This window comes from Haliotis cracherodii, unplaced genomic scaffold, assembly GCF_022045235.1.
Source record: "Haliotis cracherodii isolate W230 unplaced genomic scaffold, xgHalCrac1.p SCAF_17, whole genome shotgun sequence".
NCBI lineage: Eukaryota > Metazoa > Mollusca > Gastropoda > Lepetellida > Haliotidae > Haliotis > Haliotis cracherodii.
The window spans coordinates 4,055,451-4,072,751 of record NW_027266272.1 but is presented as its reverse complement, the minus strand read 5'-3'; the positions used below and the strand labels follow the sequence as shown (position 1 = coordinate 4,072,751).

Below are 17,301 nucleotides of genomic sequence, written 5' to 3'. Positions count from 1 at the left end.
AACAACCGGCCTTTGTTCTCGTAAACGCCAGGGTCAATTCAATTCATGTCTTTATCTGGTCAAGTACCGATAAGTGTTTTCTTACCCCTGGGTCATGGCCATCGGCTAAACAATAAGGACAACTATTGTTAGGCAATACTGATATTGTTTTCTTATCGCCTACTTCGCGTCGTCAACTTTATCAGTATAAGGCAGATATCATATATGGAAATTACATCAGAGAAATTGATAATATCTCACGAGTAGAGCTGTGGTGTATGTAACTCCCTGGAGTTTCAGTCTCGGGCACACTTGCTTGAATAAACCCAAAGAACTCACACTCTGTCCACTCAAGGTAAGAAACGATTGCATTTTATTCTTATTTTATTTCTTATTTCATTGACATTATTGTCATAGATGTTATGTTAGAGTTGAGTTTGAATTCGTATTGCTGTCTTGTTCGGCTCAATCCAGCCGTGAAGATCCGGGGTGGAATAGCTCTTCAGCAACCCATGCGTGCCGTAAAGGCGACTATGATTGTCGTAAGAGGCGACTAAAGGAATCGGGTGGTTAGGCTCGCTGATTTGGTTAATACGTGTCATCGTATCAAAATTGTGTGGATCGATGTTCATGATGTCAATCACTGGATTGTCTGGTCCAGGTTCGGTTATTTAAGAACCGCCGTCATTTAGCTGAAATATTGCCGAGTGGCGTTAAACAATAAACACACTGTAAGGCTCAATGTAATATGTAGCACTGTAACGGCTATGTCTTAATGGCCGCCATTAATATATCATTTACCGTTTAATGCTTATGAAGTACCTAATGCTATTTATGCGTGTTGCGTCGTGGGCTCCTCCAGTTCTTATATGTCCTTAAATACAAGACCAGCATTCCTTTACTACATTTCGAAATCCACGATTATATTCCCACATTATTTCATATGAATTAAAGTGTTTCATTACACTTGCTTGAATAAACTCAAGGGACTCCCAGGTCTCTTCCCCTGAGTTAAGACTAGCCCCCAAATAGCTAATCCCCCATATCCAGGCCTGACGGTATTTTGAATGTCACACAAAGCTGTCTTTCTATAAAACGTCTGCGCAAGCCTCGCTTACCTGCTGAAAGAGATTCCATTGAATGTCAAAGGCGAAATAGCAGTGAAAATTATATGAATGGATCACAGAAAATCAATGATGATACAGTTATTCTCGGAAAGCGTAAGCTGGGTAACATCGGAAGGAAACATTTTGCATGGTGGTATTTGAATTATTATCAAAGTATTGTCTGGAAAATTTATCTCTCAAACAATCCGAGGTTATACCTGAGGCAAAATTATTTTTAAAGTATTGTCTGGAAAATTTATTTTTTAATCAAACGAAGTTGAACTGTATGTCACACACTTTTTTAAGAAGACAGTCAACGTTGTGTTTAAGGGTATGAAACTCTTGTATAAACATGTGAAATGTAGCAACCATGTTAGCTATGACTGGCGTTCTGATACACTTATCTGATGTACGCGAGCGTCAACGTGATATTATGCCATGATACGTTCTGCACGTTAAGGGGTAGTTTAAGAGTCGATTTAGCCCTGATCGTGTGTTAATCAATAAACCAATCTGCCCGAGCTTAGTCCCGCTTTAAATATATTCAACACATGCTTCCAGTGACTATGTCAGTTCGTGGTTTATAGCAGTAATAACTACACGCAATGTCACATGTTTCCATGACATTCGTGTCACACGTGGGGAATGTATTATATGTATTATATTAATATTATTGATGTTGATTTTGTAGTTTCCAAGACATTAAACCTCCATTGATATAACTATTTGAAAGAGTCGTACCGTTGCTGCAGTTTGATGCCTGCTAATACGTCTAACCTTTTGACATCCCCGATTGGCCGTGTTAGCGATATAATATGCATTACATTTTTATGGCAGAACTGATAAAAAATATTATGGAAATGGCTTGTCGCTTTTATTGCATATTACAATAACATATTCATATGAACTTCATCAGTAACCACCTAATAACAAATGCAATTAATAGTGTAAATGAATTACACATTTTGGATCCACGTGTCGTGAATATTTAGTTCAAAAATATATTACCGGTTGATATGTAAAGTGACAGACAATCAGAGTATGAAAAAGAAAATTACAGTTAACATACATACACATTCTGGCAAATACCAGCGCTATCTAGTGATCAACTATATCATGAATTTAATTTGATTTTAACGCGTAAATACCGTTATCTTATATGATTGAGCCTTTATGCCATATTTATTGAAATAATACAGTATGTAAAATATGCAATAATCTCATCAATTCCAATGTGAACGGTTTCTGTTTGGAGGTAAACGCGTTAGAAATACAACTTGAAGTTAGATACTGATAAATATCATGATCAGTTGATTGTCAATGCACCATTCGCTTGAAAAAACCCGCCGCTTTTTGTAATAACCCTGTAGTTGAAACCAGACATATGCTTCACACATTGTACCCATCTGGGGAATCGAATCGAGCCTTCGGCATGACGAGTGAACGCTTTAACCGTGAGAAAATGGTTTGTGATAAACTTTCAAGCACAACGCCATATTCATTTTGTGGTGTTTATCTTTTCCAAACATCTGAACGTAATGAAATATATTAAAACATGAAATTGTGAGGTGAAATTTAGAGCACAGACTAATCTTAATCACTTATATTTGGAGTCGTCATATAGCTGGAATATTGCTGAGTGCGACGTTAAACAACAAACAAGCCAAACCTAACCCAACTTATATTTGGACAACTTACACCGTATCGATCGTGATATGTTTCACATCATTTATGTTTTTGAATGAATATGCTTTGTGAATTATTCATTATGATTGCCAATTAATTTATTAAGGCGATGGGGGCCCGGTCATCTAAGGCGCGGAAACTCGCTGTACAGGGTTGCGTCGATCTCTGGTTCGAATCCCGGTTCGTGCCGATTATGTTTCTAGGTTTGTCAGCACAATACCCGTGCTTGTGGATTTCACCGAAGTGGTAAACGTCTGAGACCTACATCACTTCGGGCTTTCCTCCCACATTAAGCTGACATGCCATGATATAACTGGAATAATGTTAAAAGCGGCATTAAACCCAACTCACTCACTCCTTGACTTTTTCCCTAACGCCATCACAAACGCTACTCATAAAAGGTCAAGAATGGCATATTTGATTACCTCTCTCAAAGGGTGAGTAGGGTATGTTACAGTGGTGATATTGTCACATACGTCAGAGTATATATCACAGCAGCAACTGTCAGCTTGACAGGGGTGTTTGCTTACTACTACATTGAAGGAGGAAAATCAATAAACATCAACCAGTGCTATTTTGTTGCTTGAAGGGACGCAAGCCTCGGGCCAATAGGCAATCTTATTGTTTGCCTGAAGGGTTTTAAAACATCACTTTGTTTGTCCGGTAACTTAAATTGTGAGATGTACATCAATCTGACAGATAATGTTTAACCTAATTACATCAACCGTGAAGATTATAACCGCAATACGGCTCACACACTTTGAAACCTATCCTGGTTGCACAAGGGTAGTGTATCACACGTGGTAGAATATGTATTAACAATAAAGTGTTGAAGCTAGGACTCAGCTTGTATATGTGACAGTTTGTTCTTTATTTGGTGCCGAGCAATATAATATACAACAGCACAATTAGTTGTATCAATTTTGTAGGGTCCTCGAACGTAACCAATATATTTGTTAGTAAATGTGCTTTTCATGGGAAGATGTTATTCTGTAGTATAAGTAATGAGATCCTATAGTACAAAAGTGAGTGAGTTTGGTTTTACGCCGCTTTTAGCAATATTCCCGCACTATCAAGGCGGGGGACACCAGAAATGGGCTTCACACATTGTACTCATACTACATATAGTACTATAGTACAAGAACCATGTCTTGATAACTAGTAATGTCCATAGTACCCGCGAAGACCCGGGTTAGAATTGATGTCAGCAACACAAGGATTGTCGTAAGAGGCGATTAACTGGAAATGTCATGGCAATCCATTTTTGTTGATCGATGATCATGATATCAATCACTGGGATGTCTGGTGCAGACTCGATTATTTACAGACCGCCGTCATATAGATGGAACATTGCCGAGTGCGGCGTTAAACAACAAACAAACAGACACACAAAACACAGAGATATTTCTCAATGTCAAGGCTGGATCCTCAGAGCGTATAGCATAGTTTCGCTTTGCACAACTTGCAAAATTAGTTTTAAAGCATTGGCTGGAAAAAAACAATCCGAGGTTTACCTGTACACCATTGCACTTCATCTAGAAGATAATCAAAGTTGTGTTTAGGGTATGAAACTTGCAATGACTACCTTTTGTCTAGAACATAAACCTTTTTTAAAGCATGTGGGGGCACGGCTGGCCCAGTCGTCTAAGGCGCCGCGAATCGCTGTGCAGAGTTGCGTCCCTTGGGCACGCCAGAAACCTTTGATTGTAGGTTCGAATCCCTGTTCGCCCCGATTATGTTTCTAGGTTTGTCAGCACCATACCCGTGCTCGTGGGTTTCACCGAAGTGGTAAACGTCTAAGATCTGCATCACTTCGAGCTTTCCTCCCACATTAAGCTGACACGGCGTGTTTACTGGAATAATGTTAAAAGCGGCGTTAAACCCAACTCACTCACTCACTCTTTAAAGCATGTAAAATGTAGCAGCCATGCTATGACTTGCGCTCTGCTACGTCGTATCTGCTGTACGCGAGCCCCAACACGATATCCTGTCATGATACGCTCAACACGTTCAGGGATAATTTAAGACTCAGTTCAGCTCTTATCGTGTGCAGGCCCTGTCAGACTAGTCGGAGCAAACTTCAGCTTGGGAAATGGATAAGGTAAAATTATACAGAGACTGTTAGTTACTTGATAGCGAGGACCGGGTCACACTGAAGCACTTACAGCTAAGTACAACCTAGAACGACAGGCATGCGTGAATGTATGTATGCGGGTCATGTGTCGCATGTCACTCTGACCTTCGTTGCTACTGTCAAACTGTCCTACCACGCCTACCACTGTCTACTTTACGCAAATGTACAAAGTTCGTGACTCCGTGTGTGTGTGTGTGTGTGTGTGTGTGTGTGTGTGTGTGTCTGTGTCTGTGTGTGTATCTGCACATATGTGTGTCTGTCTGTACGATTTTCAGCTGGCCTCGGCTGATTGGTTGGTTGGTTGGTTTGTTTAACACCGCACTCAGCAATATTCCAGTTATATGACGGCGGTCGGTAAATAATCGAGTCTGGACCAGACAATCTAGTGATTCACATCATAAGCATCGACCCACGCAGTTGGGATACGATGACATGCATCAACCAAGTCAGTCAGCCTGACCACCCGATCCCGTTAGTCACCTCTTCCCCGGATCTTTACGGGTCGCCTGTACTTTTGTTAAGACATCAAGTAGTCGACAACGGATGTCAGGTGGTGCAGGTCTATTTCCAAGTCGTATCTCAATGTTTGTGACAGCCTTTTGAGTCTACATTTCACAGCATTCCAGGTCCATGTTTCTAATTTTCTCTGCATCATACAGGGGCGGTCGGGTAACCTAGTGGTTAAAGCGTTCGCTCGCCACGCCGAAGACCCGGGTTCGATTCCCGACATGGGTACAATGTGTGAAGCCCATTTCTGGTGTCCACCGCCGTGTTATTGCTGGAATATTGTTAAAAGCGGCGTAAAACCATACTCACTCACTCTGCATCATACATTGCAAATTGAGTTCGAACCCCGGTTTATCCTGATCATGTTTCCAGTGTTGTCTCTGCCAATCTATGCTGATGGGTTTCACCAAACTCTTTAACGTCAAAGCCTAGCAATATTTCTGGCCTTCCTCCAACATCAAGTTGACACGCCGTGATATAATTGGAATGCTGTTTACATTGCATGTGGATATTTGCACGGTGCCCTGACATTTTCTGTCAAGTTTTACGTCTAGGGGAATGTCGACAGGACTCTCTGTCCTCCACTCCGAGGCCCCGCTGAACGTCAGGGCCATTGTTTTTTACGGAATGAAGGTTTGGTTTGGTTTGTTGTTTTACGCCGCACTCAGCAATATTCAAGCTATATGACGGCGGTCTGTAAATAATCGAATCTGGACCAGATAATCCAGTGATTAATATCATGAGCATCGAAGACCTATTCTACCCCGGAGTCTTCACGGGTCCACGGAATGAAGGGTTACGTAGGTAGATGTTCCCCTACTTAAAACATCCGGATCTTTGTTGTAACAAATAGTGATATCATAAACCGTGACTCTCTGTAGTGTTGACGCTGTGGGAGTCGTCCTACTTACTTACTTACTTTGGAGATTTAACGTGCGTCGTCCTTGCGTGATACACGTAGAATATGTTGTTTTGTGTCGTCTGTTCGATCTTCGGCCACGTCATACCAAAAAGACGTTATAAGATGGAACTTGTTGTTTTCGTGTCTGGCTCTCGGCATTAAGGGGCTAAAACAAGGACTGGCTCGGAGTCAGTATGCTTTGTCTGAGGGGGCGAATTCATGTTAAACTGCGACATGGTATCTCAGTGGGCTGGCACTATAAATCGGCATCAGTCCGGACTAGTACAAGAGCACACACACACACACACACACACACACACACACACACACACACACACACCGTCGCTCTATAAGTGAAATAATCTTTGACGCGACGTTAAAACCATTTCACCTCGCCTATATTGTAACAGGAATGTTTATGGTAATAGGATGTTACCCAACATTACTCATATTATGATCTAAGTCGTTAAATACTGTATAAATATTTGAAGATATTTATTAATTAATTTCACACCGTTTTGTCATCCAACAAAAGTTGAAAACATCCACTTGAGTGTCGTAATAAAATATAGTTCCGCCCGTCCTGACAGGCGTACATCAATGAAATATGTTCATTAACATCAATAATTAACTGTCAAAACTAAGGGACACTTTAAACAATTACAATGATGTCACAGATGCGTTTTGAATATGTGTTTAATGCAGAAAGAACATTCTCAAATGCCTCGCCATGTGTCAGACTTGACACAGACTGAATATTGATCACAATACACAAGCACACCTCTGCACGTGCAACATTCGAGGTCTCACGTGCAGCACGACATTGTTTACCTCAGTCTCACTTTTTTCGCGTCTTCATTCTTTGACTTCACAACCGAAAGCCACAAGACTGTGTACGTTGAACTGTCGCCGAGAAGAGGTGGTGCGCGGAACGAATTGTGGTAGGAATGAGTTGTTTGAACTCGACCTCTTCGACCAGAAAATGATGTATTGGTGAATGTGATCCTTTACAAACGGTTGCCAGATCGCGTTTATCCTGTAGATTGAATTTGGTCTTCAATAACGCAATGTGCTTTTTATCGGGTTGTTTTATGAATCATTATGTCACTATGTGTAATACCAACAAGTACACATTGGTCTGTCACCGATCGGCGTATATCATTTACAATTTAGTATTTTCAATAGCACTAATTTCCGCGGAATTGTGTCTGTAGAAATTGTTATCAATGATATTTGAAAAGGACGACCAAACAACTGCACTGGTCGTAGAGAAACTGATTTGTTACCATCGTGAAATGTTTCAAACCGGATGGTGGACGTCAATTAAGGTTTAGATAGTAAGATTGTCATACTGTGAATCGATCTACTTTAATTCCTGACATTATTGTTCAACACACAAACGTTCCCTACATAACAAGGTTGTAGCTGTTCCCACATTGACATGCAAAGGCCTCGAATAACAAAACCATTATATGTAAGCATCACTACTTTAATTGTTTGAACAACCCGTGAAGATCCGGGTCAGAATAGGTCTTCAGCAATTCATGCTTGCCTTAATCCTTTGATCCTTACGACATTTGTCGTTATTTGTTTGTTGTTTAACGCCACACTCAGCAATATTACAGCCTTATCACGGCGGACTGTAAATAATCGAGTCTGGACCAGACAATCCAGTGAGCATCACATGCGATGACATGCATCAACCAAGTTCGCAAGCCAGATCCCGTTAGTCGCATCTAACGACAAGCATAGTTGCCTTTTACGGCAGGCATGGGTTGCTGAAGACCTATTCCACCCCCGCCGTTATATAGCTAAAAACGGCATAAAACAATACTCACTCACTACAATTTAAAGTCATCGTGACCCGACGGGGTGGATCGATGCTCTTTCTATCGACCAACACCACCAAGCGCACAGGGTTTCCCGCCAAAGACTCAGTTATTTACAAGATGCTGTGAAAAAGCTGGATAATTGTTGCCTTTGGCGAAAAAGAGCATCAACATCTTTGCACGAGTCTTTTTGTAGGCTTCTAAATTGCACGCAGTCCAGATCAGGTCCCTCGTTCCCCAATATGCATCTTCCACTTAATAAATAGCCTTTTTCCTCAGGACCTTTTCAAAACTCTCTCGGCCCACATCCCATCATCTATATATCCAGGCCTCGCATTTCAGTATACGTACACCAGAGAAACTTAAGATCTGTTAAACTCCCCGCCTACACTAACCCCTGAATCCTACCCATGTTTCTCGCGAATCGCCCCTAATTGTCCTTAGCGAATTTGATTTGCTACGCTACACATTGTAACGTACCAATCAGAATGTGAGTTACAAACCATATCAACAACATGACAATCCGAGTTATCTCCCTTACCCCTTTGTCGACGTTTGATTGGTCGGTAAAGTGTCAATGAAACTAGTTTTATCATGTCCTAACACGCGTGAAATTAATCAAGGGTTAGTTTGGTTTACCGAAATGCGAGCACCAGAGGATGGGGACATTCCTGCTGGAGATTTGACTATCTTTTTTCTACTTCAAACAGCGGCCGAAGCTTATGTTTTATAAACATCAACGAAATTGAGTTTTTCCCACTATTTTATCGTTGCAGTGAGACGAGCATGCGGCGGTGATGGTGATAGTGATGGTTATCATGTTCCACTGATGCCCTGATGCCCTGATCAGATGAGGACGCAGACGCCATTAGTCAGATTTTGCCGATTCAGCCACTGAACGGATTATTCCCCCCCCAAAAGACGTCATTTCACGTGTTTGTGGTGTCACAAATTGACGACCTTGTGCTTAAGTACCGTGAGATATTGTTCAGTATTTTCTAATTTTCCAAAATGGCGTTACGGCTGTCCGGTTTGGCGCAGGTTCAGTTGTGGATTGGTATCACCATCGGACTTGTTGTCGCCTTTCTGGTCACCAGCATCAGCCGAGTAGCTCCAGTCACCAGCTTCGGGTTCAGTGCCGACCATCTGAACCCCAGACACATTGAACAAACCGTTAACACAATGCGTGCCACGTCGGTACATGGAGCGCCCGGTGACCCGGTATCAAGTCCACAGGGAGAGAATCTTCATGAAGAGTTTGAGAAACACGTGGAACAACATAAGGCCGGGAACGTCAAATTTGAAGATAAACACGTCCATCATGGTAAGTATGAAAAGCGAGTGCATGAATGTCGTGTAAACAATGTTTGCAACTAAACCAGTTCGGTCCGTATGTAATCTTCTAGGCCAACTAAACCAGTGATTGATATGACCACCCACGCTCCGGGCCAACTAAACCAGTGGTTGATATGACCCCCCACGCTCCGGGCCAGTTAAACCAGTGATTGATATGACCCCCCAGGCTCCGGGCGAGTTAAACCAGTGGTTGAAATGAACTCCTACGTCTCTGGGCCAACTGAACCAGTGATTGATATGACCCCCAGGCTCCGGGCCAGTTAAACCAGTGATTGATATGACCCGCATGCTCCGGGCCAGTTAAACAAGTGATTGATATGACCCCCAGGCTCCGGGCCAGTTAAACCAGTGATTGATATGACCCCACGCTCCGGGCCAGTTAAACCAGTGACTGATATGACCCACACGCTCCGGGCCAGTTAAACCAGTGATTGATATGACCCCCAGGCTCCGGGCCAGTTAAACCAGTGATTGGTATGACCCCACGCTCCGGGCCAGTTAAACCAGTGATTGATATGACCCCAGGCTCCGGGCCAGTTAAACCAGTGATTGATATGACCCCACGCTCCGGGCCAGTTAAACAAGTGATTGATATGACCCCCAGGCTCCGGGCCAGTTAAACCAGTGATTGATATGACCCCACGCTCCGGGCCAGTTAAACCAGTGACTGATATGACCCGCACGCTCCGGGCCAGTTAAACCAGTGATTGATATGACCCCACGCTCCGGGCCAGTTAAACCAGTGATTGATATGACCCGCCTGCGCGCAGTTGTTTCAACAACATACTGGAGGGAAATAAATTTAACACAGATTCTAACCGGTAAATAAATTGTACAATATATTCTGAAGAAATGGGTGGTTTGTTCGGAATATGTCTATTGCTGACTAGCCAGGCGGTGAGGGACGAAATATTCTGACAAGACCAAACCTCATGGTCTAATCTCCCTGATCCGTTTACATGTACTCATGACATGGCCAAGACTCGGCAACGCACGCTATATGTCGTGTCACGATAAGAAGCCGCTCAATAGTTTCAGATGTATCGATATACAGTTGCCTATAATTATCCTCACTTTGAGACAATGTTGTGGCAGGCGGTATCATGAATGTGCATAGGTTTTCGAGTTTGTATTATTTATGTAGTGTTATCGGACACTGTCCAGTTTAACCAAAGATATTGCCTGACGAACGGCTTGATATCAAAGGTTATCGTATTTTCAAGTAAAGTGCGCACCCAAGTATAATGTTTCAGGTGATTAAATATTTTTGAAAAAATCAAATTCGAGTATTATGCGTGAAAACTATTATATCGTATCCCCCGGCGAATACAGGTTAACGAACAGCTGATAACAAACCTGGTGAATACAATTTTTTAAATTGAGATAACACATCACTAGATATGGGTTTGTTTTTTCCTGTGATAAATATGTAAACAAGTCCAGGCTGAAATGGGAACACGACACGCCTAGTCACCGAAGCCACCGCAATCTGCTTTCCGGAGTTCCGTCCCTAAGCGTTGCGGAAATCTGTGATCGCGGGTTCTAATTTCGAATTCGCCCTGATTGCCTTTCCAGATGCCCGTGCTCTTGTGTTTCAACATAGTGTTAACGACAAACATCAGGATTATATCGTGCTTTCTTCTCGCATAAAGCTGACGCGCTGTGATCTGAGGTGTCAATGCAGCGCTAGGGAGCACGAATGTGCAGAGTTGCGTCCCTTTAGCAAACCAGAAACGTATGATCCTGGGGTCGAATCCCTGTTCGCCCCGATCATGTTTCCTGATTTGTCATTACTAAACCTGTGATGGTGGGGTTCACCAAAGTGCCAAGGACCTGCATTACTTCGTTTTTCGCTCCTTCATTTAGCTGGCACGCCGTGATATGACTGGAATACTGCCCAAAGTGGCGTATGGTCACTAGACCACAATGGTCAGCCAGGTGACTTAAGTGATCATCGAGGCTCACACAATCTCAGCCCACGAGATACATCTCCCCCCCCCCCCCCCCCCCCCCTTCTCCCCAATCGGGTTGATCGAGGCTCAATTGGACGTCGACCACCTCCGTGCACTGGTCTAGTCGACACAGCGTCTGCCCGGAAATTGGGTTCGATCCCCGTCGGCGTCATGCCAAAAGCTGTTAAAAAATGTTGTTACCCTCCCTGGCGCTCGGGATTTAAGGGCTAAATCAAGGACAGGTCGGCACGGTGTCTAAGAAGGGTTACTCATGTTGTATTATTGCTTGCTACATGTTTCTCAGTGGGCTTACACCCCCAAAACGGCACTAGTCCGTCCGCACGAACACACGCTCGTCGCTAATCAGGACAATCATCATGCATTCACGCACGTCGCTCTGTCAGACAGACGGAAAAAGTTAAGTTACAGTAAGTTAGTTGCATTAAGATTTTAAAGAAAGCTGACATCCAGCCATATAAATTGCTTACGAGACACTTAAAAACTCTCAGCAGCATAACTTATATTATTTTAAATATTCATATATCATGTATACAACATGTGTCTATTAAACATAAGTGATAAAATACATGCTGAAAGTTTAACACGTCGCAATATAAGTGCGATGATCTTCAAGGCGACGTTAACCCCTAGTTTACCCCACTCCACCCAAATTGGCGTCTCTGGACCAACCGGGCGGTCGCGTAGCCCACTGGTTAAGGCGTCCGCTCGTCACGCCGAAGACCCAGGTTCGGTTCCCGGCATGGGTACTTTGTGTGAAGCCCATTTTTGGTGTCCCCCGTCGTGATATTGCTGGAATATTGCTAAAACGGCGTAAAACCATACTCATTCACTCTGGATCAACCCAAATTCTCCCTGGACCAACCATTTGCTAGGATTGTCCGGATCCTCCTTTCAAAGATAGCGGATGTATGTCTTGAAGCTGTTGCCGAAAGATATGTTACCGTATATCTTCTGTTACTCTGATAGTACACCATAGATAGCATTTATTGGAACACCAATTAATCAAGTTGTTTTATTACTCTTCAAAATGTTTATGTATTCTGATCGATCATATCTATTGGAGGACAATGATTTATTTAACATAGATAGTCTAGATCTGTACTTCCTCGTTGCTACTATTCCTCGCAAGTGTGTGTGTGTGTGTGTGTGTGTGGGTGTGGGTGTGGGTGTGTGTGGGTGTGTGTGGGTGTGGGGCCCCAAGCCTTGGCAAGGGACGTACAACATTCATTCAAGAAATAACCGGTAATTCCCCGTTGCTCGTTGGTAAGAAATTACATTTAAAACTTAAAACGTATTAATTGTCAACCCTCTGGTGAATCACCATTTTAAGCTTTGTTTAGATGAAGTAGTGTGATAAATTTGTGACGGCGTGAATAATGAACATGACGTCACATCGTTTTTCAAAAAGTAATTAGTTTTACGTCATGTCGCGTCATCTGACCAATCGGCTTTGGGAATGACTAAAATGGAAGTTTTTACTCTAAGATGGGTCCTCCTTTATCGGTGATATTGAATGGATACCCTACCACACATTAAATTGTTCAGGTCGTGATAGCAGTCGGTTGTCAACTAAACAAACGCGTTCTTCTCGACACATTAAATATGACAAAATACTGACAGCGTCTGATATTGCCGTAGATCTGTCTATTTATCTGTCTATCTATTTGTCAACCCCTTTCTTGAAGCAGAAGGTACAACATTATCTTTCGCGCGAAGTCCTTGCAGTTATTTTGCCTATTCTTGGTAGCACAAAAGCGGCGTCAATGCAGCAGCGTCGTGATTTGTCCCCTTATATTCACACCCACATTTATATAGGTGTGTAATCAGTATATAGTTGACCTCGCGTGTCTCCGACAATCAGAATTTGATTTACTGAATTGATGGCTGTTTGGCCTCTCGATGCCATTCAAAGTGGTCTGCAAGTAGTATTTCTTAACGCTTTGTGTCAAGAATACACCTCAATAGTGAATCTATACAATTCTGCAATTCCGCTGTGCAGCTGAATACCCTACTGTGACTAATTGTTATGGCGGCGCGTCACACACAGTACCTAGAACCTATGATCTAGAGTTTGTAACATTACACGTCAATGGCCGAGGAGATAGGTATGAACTCTATCTCTAGTATCGTTAGACAACACGAATTGTTTTACGTGTTTTAATGGTATCTTCTCCCTGAAGATTTCATTGAAAACCATCGGAAAACAATTCCCGTTTTGTTATAATTATTTGTATATACATGTGCTACAACCCACAAAATATAACCATCTTTGGATGAATAATCAAAATGGAAATGTGTTGCCACCTGTTGTTGCCTCATTCCCGCTCGGATCATTCCAATGGCTTCATGACGCTGTGCAGCTGTCAATCTTGGCATGATTTGCTTTTGATATGCTCGTGTCTGCGCCTGAGAAGTAATTTTTGAATGACCACAGATCATGCTTTCCAAAGTGATATATGGACGGTGTGCCCTTATATCTATATTTTCTCCGTGCACAGTTTCTTAATGTGACTAGTATATATATATATCAAATACACTTTACATATCAATGGCGACTAACGGGATCGGGTGGTCGGGCTCGCTGACTTGGTGGATGCATGTCATCGTATCCCAATTGCGTAGATCGATGCTCATGAAGCCAATCACTGGATTTTCTGATCCAGACTCGATTATTTACGGACCGCCGTCATAAGGCTGGGATATTAGTGAGTGCTGCGTTAAACAACAACAAGAAAAAGTTGCGTGTATCATGGAAAGATAAAAATATCATCTCCCAAAATGGTGTAGATACAAGCTATGCAAAGTTATAGTCAGCACCTTTAGTAACACGTGCTGCAACTATTGAAATAGAATCTCAACGCTGTCTTACGATAGAAATACGATTGCCCGAGTCAGCCTGATACACACTCGCTCAAGTAGGAATTTACTACTGGCTTGTTCCAGCATGAGTTCTAGTTTCCACACTCGTCTCACAAGATTAGGGCTGTAGGTACGTGAGTGAAAACACGTTAATGTTAATGCCAAATTGAGTGAATTGTGTTTAACGCCGCAATCAACAATTAGAGCAATGTGACAGATGCTTGTAAAATAGTGGAACCCCCCTAATACGGACCCCAGACAGCATGAAACCTTGCCTGCCAGGCCACATTTCCGTGAGACGAAATATGCACTACATAGAGTTCTTCATCTATCCGAAAATCTGGTTTCCGGATCCGAACACTGAATTTGAATTACCATCAGTGAAACTACACAGTTATATTTGTTGTAGCCTGACTAACATACACCCACATTGATGTAGCCTGACCATCATACGTCCACATTGTTGTAGCCTAACCATCATACGCCCACATTGTTGTAGCCTGACCATCATACGTCCACGTTGTTGTAGCCTGACCATCATACGCCCACATTGTTGTAGCCTAACCATCATACGCCCACATTGTTGTAGCCTGACCATCATACGCCCACATTGTTGTAGCCTGACCATTATACGTCCACGTTGTTGTAGCCTGACCATCATACGCCCACATTGTTGTAGCCTGACCATCATACGCCCACATTGTTGTAGCCTGACCATCATACGCCCACATTGTTGTAGCCTGACCATCATACGCCCACATTGTTGTAGCCTGACCATCATACACCCATATTGTTGTAGCCTGACCATCATAAGCCCACACTGTTGTAGCCTGACCATCACACGTCCACATTGTTGTAGCCTGACCATCACACGTCCACATTGTTGTAGCCTGACCATTATACGTCCACGTTGTTGTAGCCTGACCATTATACGTCCACATTGTTGTAGCCTGACCATCATACGCCCACATTGTTGTAGCCTGACCATCATACGCCCACATTGTTGTAGCCTGACCATCACATAGCATTTAGATATCCGTAAATTCACTTATCTGGATAATAATTTAGAAAACGGATGTGTCCATATATGCGAGGTTTCACTAAGTCGATTCAGACGCCATACACACACGTGGTATGAGAACAATGACACTAAATCAGCTTATCTATATTTATACACAGTCATAATTAGAAAAGGGGAAAATATTTATTTGAGAAGCAAGTAAGTTGATGTCCATAGGTAGTTTTAGTTTCACTCTATCAGGGCGATCTTGGGTGGGCCAGCCGTCAAGGACACTGCAATGCCCTGTGCAGAGTTGCGCCCCTTGGGAAGAAGATCAAGGCCGGTACATTTGCGTTGACACCATCAACCACGTGGCAGCCTGATACTATCGTGAATGTTGATGCAGGGGTTGATATGGTCGACTCCAGCTTGAAATGATAATTATTCTCTCCCTAACGTTTTTTTAAAAATTATCTATTATTCTTTTCTCAGATGATGACGCACTCGCCAAGTCCCTGTTTGAGAAGGAGCGCGTGTTGTGCTGGATAATGACGTCACCACAGAACCTTGAGACGAAGGCACGTGTCGTACGTGATACGTGGGCTAAGCGTTGCAACAAGGTTATTTTCATCAGCTCTACAACAGATCCCAAGTTTCCAACAGTTGGCTTGAATGTCGCTGAAGGTCGAGAACATTTGACAGCCAAAACTATGCAAGCCTTTCGGATTATCTACGAGAAACATATAAACGATGCTGATTGGTTCATGAAGGCTGACGATGATACCTATGTTATTTTAGAGAACCTCCGGTACTTCTTAACGTCACAGAAGAAGACGGAACCTGTATATTTTGGCCACCATTTTAAGACAATAGTGAAACAAGGGTACTACAGCGGCGGAGGGGGATATGTGCTGAGTAAGGAGGCGTTGAAAAGATATGGGGAGAAAGGTCATGACCCCAGCATATGTCGACAAGATGGCGGCGCGGAGGACGCAGAGTTCGGCAAATGTATGGAGAAACTGGGGGTGAGGACAGTCAACTCTACAGATGCCCTGGGGAGGAGCAGGTTCCACTGTTTTGACCCCGAGACACACCTGTTTGGTGGCTACCCAGACTGGTATTATAAATACGATGCGAACGGTGCCCAGAAGGTAAGCACATATTTATCAATATCAAACATTCAGAATATATAAAGTTCTATTTTTGGAGGAAGGTAAACATGTCACCGAAAATTGGGTGTTTGCAAAATTGACAGTCCTCGAACAATGTCAACACACACACACCTACCCACCCCCACCCCCACCCAAAAAAGAAGAAAAATGCGATTTATGTTACAGTCAATATGTAAAATGTAATTCATTTAGGCAATTTACAACATGTCTGAATATTTTAGTCATTCTACAGATTGACTGCAAAAATCTGTCCATTATTTTGACAGATTGATTAAACATTAAGAGTGAGTATGGTTTTTCGCCGCTTTTAGCAATATTTCAGTAAATATCACGGCTGGGGACACCACAAAATGGGTCTCATATTACACCCATGTATGGAATCGAACCCGGGTCTTCGGCGCGACGAGGGAACGCTTTAACCACTAGGCTCAAAATTATTATGAAGTTCGAAATGGCTTAAAACATCAAAAAGGACAAATTATGTTCGGATTAGAAGCCCAAAACTACAAAGAAGGATCACGTGTTCTTTCGTTTTCTTTTAATCCCGCCATTTTTAGCCACTGGGTGATGAAATTTAACATCAAAATTATTTTTCAGTCAGCTTGTTAGATGGCTGAAATATTTAGGCGGTTTGAAAATTGCCTAAGTGAAAATTTCAGTTATTTTACACATTGACTGTAACACCTATGGAGTGTGACTTATGCACTTAAGCATGAAGCCTGTTCATAACAACATTTAAGTAAACTGTTAGTTTACAAATGACCAGGAAAGATCAATATCGTTAGTACACGGCTAATAC

General features: G+C 42.6%; 1 protein-coding gene across 1 annotated transcript in view; it reads left to right on the top strand.

Annotated features, from left to right (window-relative positions):
• Positions 1 to 17,301, top strand: part of LOC139464844 (glycoprotein-N-acetylgalactosamine 3-beta-galactosyltransferase 1-like) — a 36,074-nt gene that overhangs the window by 14,674 nt on the left and 4,099 nt on the right. The window contains exons 2-3 of the mRNA XM_071246376.1: positions 8,919 to 9,466; positions 15,823 to 16,481. Coding sequence (XP_071102477.1) covers positions 9,154 to 9,466; positions 15,823 to 16,481 — 972 coding nt within the window. The 5' untranslated portion in view covers positions 8,919 to 9,153. The remainder of the gene's footprint in view (positions 1 to 8,918; positions 9,467 to 15,822; positions 16,482 to 17,301) is intronic.